Raw genomic sequence first — 8,623 nt, 5'->3', positions numbered from 1 at the left:
TTTTTTTTTTTTTTGATATTTTTATTTTTCCTACTACATTTGTCAAGGATAAAATAAAACACTGTGTGCCGAGTCATAATTACTTTCCACTGAAGGCTTAATTAAAATTCCTTCATCTAAGTTACTCTGAAACATTTGGCTGATGTATTTGAAATACAGAATTAAGTTTCCAAAGGACAGGGTGAGATGGGTAGGTTCCGTTTACATCGGTTGCTCTCTCTTTCTGCCCTGCTCCTCACTGCCCCCAAATTTCTTACAGGTGTCTGTGATCAGAGTTTTGGGATTCACGTCGCAGAGCTTGCCAATTTCCCTAGGCATGTAATAGAGTGTGCGAGACAAAAGGCTCTGGAGCTAGAGGAGTTTCAGAATATTGGAGAATCACAAGGATATGATGACATGGAGCCAGCCGCAAAGAGGTGCTATCTGGAAAGAGAGGTTTGTCACATTGTGTTTGTAATTATTTAACCCCGTGTTGTTAGATCTGTCGGGTCGCCTGTGGTTCTGATACTTACTTGATCATTCATTGTTGCCTTTCACTTAAATTTCTGTGCGTGGCAAAGACTTCATCTGTATTGTTTTGATTTCTGCACTATGTACCTGACCAGAAGAGAGCATGTCAGTACCACATTTAAAACGTAGGAGGATAGGATGTTAGTCTAGGCTTAAAGTAAGTATTCAAAAGAGTTACAGATGCCCAAGCACTGTTTTGATTACTTCACGAACAAATAGGTTAAGTCCAGTTAATTGCATATTTACTCAGTAATTACTTAATTAAGGGAATAACAAAGAAATAAGCACAGTTCTTGTCTAACAGTTGTCTAGAATCTAGTTGGGGAGATAATAACATGTCAAGGAGAATAATGGGGTATATGATATGTTTACTTTGGAAAGCTCTTTGTGGGCAGGTGTTTCAGTTCTCACGGGAGAAGTGCATCTTCAGTTAGGCCTTCTCTGAGTGATGGGTGAAATTTCCATGTTCACACAGAAAGGTACAACATATGCCCAATGTATTTTTTTTTTTTTTAAGTAAAGGATAATTCTCTGCAATAATCAAAAGGATCTTAATTCACTGCTGGGTCCTGGCAGCATTTATTGTGGTTATGCATTGTGAGAACTTCTTGTCATGATTTTAGCTTTTACCCAGTGAGTTTTTTGATGTTCCTCCCTGATGGATAGATAATTGTTATGATAATAGATGATCATGTATGATTTTTAAGCTTAAAAGGTACAGTTTTGTCTGCTGTACCTGTACAGGCAGGAGAAATGCATTATATCTTGTGCATTATGCCTTAGTTAGGGAGGTTGCTGTGGAATGGACTTGTTAGCAGCACCACAGCTGTTGGTGATCTGGGGTTAGGTAGGCTCTTTTATGTAATCCCTGGTTTCCAACTACAGCAGAAACCATGTACTTTTGATAATATTAATTACATTGTATTTTGAAAAAACTTGAAGCTAAGGGAGATGCGTAACTGTCAGTGTTCTGTCTAGATTCTGTCATTACTTGAAAATAATACTCTTGTTATTTAATAGAGAAATGTATCTTCTTTACCTCACCATTTGGGTATCTACCTTTCAACCCTTAAGGTACTTATTACCAACAAGCTCCGTGTATGAAAAGCAGACTTTTTAGTTCTGCTTCATATGTGATGATAAGCATTTACATAGTACTTAACCTTTGCCAAGCACTGTTCTAATAAGCACATATACTCACTCTCCAGTTCTCCCAACAGCCCTGTGAGGTTGGAATATTATCATTCCCATGTTATGAATGAGGAATGTGGGTTAAGGAATTTCCCATGATCACATGGCAAGGAATGGCTATGCTCTAGAATGCCAATAACTGGCCAGTAAAATGTAATTTAGAAATTCTGTGTGTCTATGAGTCCTGAATTTTCAGTGACCATTTATGCCTTATAGTATTTATAAACCTTGAGTTCTTTTTCTCCCAGAAGATTGTTTATATATCGATTATAAAAGATGAGTGATTTAGTAACTACTAAAATATTGAGCCCCTTTTCATTAGCAGCTGAAAATGTATTTATAAATATCCTTTAATGACTTGCTATGAAGAAATATGGTCAACTAAGGGCTTTCTATATATTCTGGATAGTGCACACTTAAAATTTAAAGAATGTTCTTTGAATATTGGGTGGTGTATTTAGATTGAAACTTAATGAAAAAATTCATTACAATTTATTGTGACTTTTTAGAAAGATGTTTTGAAGACTAATGGAACATTCATATATCTTTCAGCAAGGTGAAAAAATTATTCAGGAGTTTTTATCCAAGGTGAAGCAAGTGCCTTTTACTGAAATGTCAGAAGAAAACATCACAATGAAGTTAAAACAGCTGAAAGCTGAGGTAATAGCAAAGAATAATAGTTTTGTAAATGAAATCATTTCACGAATCAAAGTTACTACATGAGAAAATCCCACCAAAGGAGCGAAGAGAATTCTGATAAGCTGTTGTCTTTAACACTTTTGTATTGTTTTTTATTAACCCTGTTTTCATATTGCCGGCAATTTGAGACCCATGGGATATCAACTTAATAAAATATTTAATAATACTTTGAGTACATTTTCAAAGATTTTTATTTTGGAAGAATGAGAGCTGTAGCTGAGGAATACTTAAATGGACATGGGCAATAGTAGGCAATGTGTTGAATTTCATAAATAAAGTCATGTAGTTTGTGGAATTTGACATGTGTTGTATTTCTTTGTAGTAGGGCTTGTATACAAGTTTCTTCCCAAATGGTGTGGAAAAAGCATGTCGCACCCAAAGACTTTGCAAAAGTAAAGGCCCTTAAAACTAGAAGGAACCATGGAAATTACTTCCATTGATCTCCACAGTGTCCATATGTTGGCAGGAGCCAGGTTGGCTGGATACACATTAGCCAAGGAATTTATTATAAACCTGAAGTCCTAGTGTGACCCTTCAGCCTGTCGGCTGTTCTCCCACCTCTCTCTGTGGGGAGACTTAGAAATCAGGTTTTAATAAAACCATTCAGATTAGGAACCCTGATTTAGTCTACTTCTCTTATTTTACAGGAAAGAGATGGAATGGTTAAGAGTTAGTGGCTAGCCCTGCTGAATATGGGTGGGGAGGACCATCTTTCCAATAGTGACGGGATGATGGGGTATCCGTGTAAGAACAAAATGACATTGGATCCCTGCTCCATATATGAAAATGAACTCCAGTGAATTTTTGATCTAAATGAATAAGCAAAACTGCAAAGCTTTTAGTGTTTAGTTTTTTAGTTCTATAGAAAATAATACAGGGACATACATTTTCATGATCTTGGCTTTGGGAAAGATATCTTTAAGTCACAACACCATCCACTCAGGTATATTGAAACTATTTCTTTTCATTAAAAGGCATCACAGAGTGAAAAGACTAGATCCATAATGGGAGAATATATTGGCACTCTATAAGATACCAAAGGATTTATTACCAGAATATACAAAGAACTATACAGTTACTAAGAAAATGGGCATTTAAGAGTTTTAATACATCTCAATAACAAAAAGACAATCCAGTTAAAAGCCAAAGGATCTGAAGAAAGATTTTTCCAAGGAAAATGTACACATGGCCAATAAGCACATGAAAAGGTACAAGATAGCATCAGGGAGATACCAGTCACAAGCACAGTGAGCTACCACTTCGCACCCATTAGGACAGCTAAAATCAAAAGTCCAATAACAAGTATTGATGAGGATGTGGAGGAATTGGAGTTCTCATCCACTGAGAAACGTAAATGGTACAGTCACTTTGGAAAATAGCCTGGCATCTTCTCAAACAGAGTTACCATATGACTCAGCATTTCCATCCCTAGGTGTATATCCAAGAGAAACCCATCCACATAAAAACTTGAGCACGAAAGTTTATAACAGGATTTTTCATAATAACCAAAAAGTGGAAGCACCCCAATTGGTCAAGGCCAATGGATGAATTAAAGGAACATACAAAATGTGGGATACCTATACAGTGGAATGTTATTTTGCCGTAAAAGGAATGAAAGACTGCTACATCTACAGCTTGGATGACGTGGATGCACATGAGTGATGAAGCCAGGTACAAGAGTTTATGTATTATATGAGTCCATTAATATGAGAGTCCAGAATATAAAAAACTACAGAAAGAGTAGTTGAGCAGTTGCACAGGGCTGGTGTGCAGACAATGGGTGGCTAGGGAGGTGATATGATAGCTAAAGTTTCTTTTTGAAATGAAAATGTTGTAAAACGTGATGGTTGCACCTATCTGAGTATACCAAAAGCCATTGAATTGTACACTTCAAATGGGTGACTTGTATGGTGTCTGAATGACATCTCCATAAAATTTGGTCCAAAAAAAGTTCAGGGACTTTACCCAAGAGAAGTCTAAATGGTCCATGTATGTGAAAAGGTTTTCAATCACCATTCAGAAAAATGAAAATGAAAACTATGCTGGGTTACACCTCCCACCCCAGCAGACTGACAGCGTGACAGTGCCCACTGTTAGCGAAGATGTGAGGATATGACATGCCAGTCCACATCCCGCTGGTGGGAATAATTTTCTGGTACAGCGAAAATATGCATAGGACCCAGCAATTCTCCTAGGTGCATACTCTAGAAATGGTTGGACGTGTTGCACTCTGATGAGTATGCAAGAATGTTTGTGACAGACACTAGCTGGAAACGACCCAGCTATGGAAAGGAACGACAGCTCTACACAATGTCACGGATGGCATCTTAACAACAATAAGCAAAAGAAATGAGAGATGGGAATAGTAGTTTTTTCCCCGAGTAGGTAAATACTGTTTGGTGGTGCATTCATAGGGGCTGAGACTGAAGAACAAGAACATTGAATATGGAAGTCCCGAGAGTGGTTGTCTCTGGAGACCCGGGTGCTGCGGGGGAGGCGGCCCCTTAGCGGGCTTCCGGAGAGCTACAGCATTGCCTTCTGGCGGGTGGTGGTCGCTCAGGGGCTTTCTAGTTACTGTGAAACTGCCAGTTACATTTGTTATGAGAACAAAGGAAATTTAAGACCACTGGGCCCTTTGAAATGCTCATTTTAATTCACTGGGCTCCTTTTCATCATCGACAGTTTAGGATGAGTTATATGTCAGTTTTTCTTTTCTGGATACCAAAAGCTTGGGAAGAAGGTAAACTTACAGAGGAAAATTGTAAATGTGGAAATTTTTATTGGTGATAAAATCATTTAGTCACTTCCAAGTGGAAGCCTGTCATATAATTCAAAAGCAATTTAAAAATCCCAGTGAAATATTTCATCCCCTACTTAGCTGGGAAAGAGTGTTTTTAGATTGCTACACAAAAGCATGCATCAAACGGAAATCAGCCCACGGTTTTAGTTGTTAGCCCTACAAGAAACGAGGTGGGGGGGTGATGTTGATGCTAAGAAAACATAGTCTATCAAGCTCTGATAAATCAGGCTGCTTTCATTTCTCTAAAAGAGATTTAGAGTTTGGTTGTAAGATGTTTTTGAAAATGAAAAACACATAATGGAGCCGTTTAAGATATTTCAGACCTGAGCTGTGCTTGTTACATGAATATGCTAATGAGGCAACCAGGCCTTCAGTGAGAGTCTCCTTCCTTTTGGAATGGTGGATGTAAAGCAAAGACCGTTGCATTTAAAAATTGTAATTGTGGTACAGTTTGGGTTTTCTTCGCTGAGACGTTATCTCGGATATTACCAGAGTAAAGTCGAATATATAGTTTCCAAGATTTAGAACTTAACGATACTGTTACCATGAAATCTGTGGGCCACATAGCCACGTTTCTGAGAAAATACATGATTTTTGCATTTTTTAAACGTTAGCACTAAGGATCCATCCAGGATGCAATTGTTTTTGTAATTAATTTGATTTCTTTCCTTAAAATACTGTTTTGAGGATAAAAATTGTAACCGAACAGAAGAAAGATGTTTTAGGATAGATATATTTAAAGAATAACTTTTTCCCCTTAAAATCTCAATGTTCCACATACTAAGCACATCCTGTTAGACTTCTTAAGTATTAAATGCATCTTCTATCCTTGGTCTTTCTGCATTTAGCTTTTTTGGGAAGTATGTTTTTACCCACAGCATATGGTATGAGCTGCTGATTCAGTATTGAGTGGCTCTTTAAGCTTGTTAGTTACATTCTGTTGATCAAAATGGTGCACTGAACAGTCAGAAGAAAAGCCAGTTCCTGGTCTGAAATAAATTAAACACTGTTAATCAGCTTATGAAGAAGAACAAATGAGTAAAGAGGGTTTTGTAAGGAAATCTAACATTGCCTTCCTGGGCGCTGCGTGTTTGGATCAGGGGGGTTGGGTGTGGCCGGGGACGGTGATGAAAATGCCCAGAGTCATACACAGAGTTTGAGGCTCAAACTGGAAGTGGAACCCAAATTAAAAAAATCGTTTTCTGCCTGATGTTCTTGTTCTCCCCACTCCACTTTCCTTGACAGAACTGCTGCTGCTTTCTCTTAATTCTGCTTCAGAATGCATCCATGTGGCCTTCAGATGTGTGTGAACGCAGTGCTGCTGTGCTCGCGAGTCACAGAGAAAGTAGTCCCTTGTCTCATTGCTGGTAGCGATGCCTCCCTCCCTCTGCAGAGGGAAATGGGGAGCCCTCGCCTTGCCTTTGACACAGCAGCTTCCCCACCTCCCTGGAAGCAGTGTTTCATGGTGTCAGACAACATTCAGAACATGGTCCAAATTCAATGTATGTTAGCATATTTTTGCTTTGGCTTGTGGTTTGTCCAACAGAAATGCCCACACACATCTTTCATCCAGCTCTGTGGGAAATTCAGCAGTGGCACGAACAATATGGGATGTTGGGCAGCCTTCACTGGACCATCCTGATCTTTCTAGGCTTGCTGACTAGAAGACCACACTGCTGTTGCCTATGGTTCACTTCAAAGAGGTAAAGAGAAATTATAAACTCCCTTAAATGGTAAAACTTAGAAGGAAAGGAAAATTCTGTCAGTGGACAATTCTTTAGCTCTAACAAAAGAACCATGACAATGATTTCCATGGTGTCCACAACCAACCAGTAAGTATAACCATAGCAGTTAACCTGTATCATCACACGGTTACTGTCGTGTTCATTTCCTAGCATCTTGGTGACACTTACAACTAGCAGTCAGTTTAACTTTACAAATAATCTTGAATGGAAATAGTTGAAAACCAAATTAAGCATAGTTACATCTAGGACAGTGTAACTATTTTCATTCAGCCACCCATCTAAAATTTTAATAACTCGTCCATCCAGCGAGATGTATTTTTATTTTATCCATCTTTTCTTCACATAATGATCAGGACTTCTATTTAGTATCAATTTTAATGTGATATTTTATTGTTAAGCATTATGTGGCTCAGCCAAATCAATCATGAAAATGACTTTCCACGATGAACCCTGATTACAACCTGGCTGAACAATTTGGCAATGTTAACTACTTGGTGAGTGGTTGAAAGGACAAGGTCCCGTGCTGCTTCCTCCAAAAGCTCGTAGAGGTGGGCGCTTCTGTCTGCGCCCCACAGATGAGGACAACTGGCCTCAGAGGTTCCGGGCCTCACCCGGGTCACACAGCCAGTAAGTGGCAGAGCTAGGCTTTGCACCCCAGGAGCATGTTTCTAAAATCTGTGCTTTTTTTCCCCTTTCCATTTAGAGCCTTAAAATATAGTTAGGAATCTGAAAGGCACATGAGATAAATTTAATCTTTCTAAATATTATTTAGTGTCAAAAATGAGTGGTGTAGGCAAAGAAATAGGAGTTAAGGAAAATAGAGGGAGGTGTGGTGCAGATGTTAGGTGTTTCTAATTCTGTGGTGGGAGCTGGCGCTCCTGTGGAAGGCTTCTCTGCAGCTGGAGACGCAGCAAGAGGGGTCCGACCACCAGGGCCCTGCTGCCCATCTGCTTGATTGCCGCTACTGGCCGCCGTCCGGGGCTTGTTAACCCCGGCACGCTGAGCAGCTAAGAAGCTACGTTCTTTCGGATGCTTACCAATCACCCAATGCTGACATCTAATCAAGTGATTGCAGTGTACTCTGGACAAAGGATTGCACTGAAATGAAAAGAGATGGTTGCCAGAGCCTGCAGGATGGGGGAATGAAAGTCAGCAGCGTCTATAGGAGGACACTGAAGCTGGTGCACACAGAGGTTCACATCACTTGACTCGGAGGTTATGTGTGTTCTTTCTTGAGCCAGGAATGTTTTATCCAGCCTGCGGGGAACAGCCCTGGCAGCTCTCAGTCACTCTGCTCTAAATCCGTTCCTGGTGAGTAAACTGATGACTCAGCCTGCACAGGCCAGGACACTTGGCTGAGTGAAAGCGAGTGGCAAAGGGGCGTATCCAGAAGGCTGCTGGAGTCGCTTAGTCCTTGCTTCACCACTGAGCTGCGTGACTGGAAGCTGCCCTGCCTCGGGTATTTCCCCCCAACCTTCTGTAGTTGAAAGGGGCCAGATTATTCGAGTTCTTAAATGCTACGCTCTCAGGGCCAGGCAGGTGCGAGCTACAGAGGGTAGTAGGGTGAAGGCAAATGCCAACCTAAAAAGCATTCAAAACTTTAGAAATGCTGGGGCGCCTGGGTGGCACAGTGGTTAAGCGTCTGCCTTTGGCTCAGGGCGTGATCCCGGCGTTATGG

General features: G+C 40.1%; 1 protein-coding gene across 1 annotated transcript; it reads left to right on the top strand.

Annotated features, from left to right (window-relative positions):
- The first annotated feature begins 171 nt into the window (after positions 1–171).
- Positions 172–2,700, top strand: LOC117800816 (DNA mismatch repair protein Msh2-like). Its single transcript, XM_034653373.1, has 2 exons — positions 172–435; positions 2,254–2,700. The coding sequence occupies exons 1-2, from the start codon at positions 187–189 to the stop codon at positions 2,422–2,424; spliced, it is 420 nt and encodes a 139-aa protein (XP_034509264.1). The 5' UTR covers positions 172–186; the 3' UTR covers positions 2,425–2,700.
- The last annotated feature ends 5,923 nt before the right edge of the window (positions 2,701–8,623 follow it).

The sequence above is a fragment of the Ailuropoda melanoleuca genome, unplaced genomic scaffold (genome assembly GCF_002007445.2).
Source record: "Ailuropoda melanoleuca isolate Jingjing unplaced genomic scaffold, ASM200744v2 unplaced-scaffold8248, whole genome shotgun sequence".
In the NCBI taxonomy this organism is placed as follows: Eukaryota; Metazoa; Chordata; class Mammalia; order Carnivora; family Ursidae; genus Ailuropoda; species Ailuropoda melanoleuca.
Note: the sequence above shows the minus strand (reverse complement) of the source record. Positions and strands in the feature narration are given on the sequence as shown.

Coding starts and splice junctions, on each gene's coding strand:
- LOC117800816 (XM_034653373.1), top strand. CDS start 187: ATGGGTAGGTTCCGTTTACATCGGTTGCTCTCTCTTTCTGCCCTGCTC. Junction 436..2,253: donor GGTGCTATCTGGAAAGAGAG/GTTTGTCACATT, acceptor TATATCTTTCAG/CAAGGTGAAAAAATTATTCA.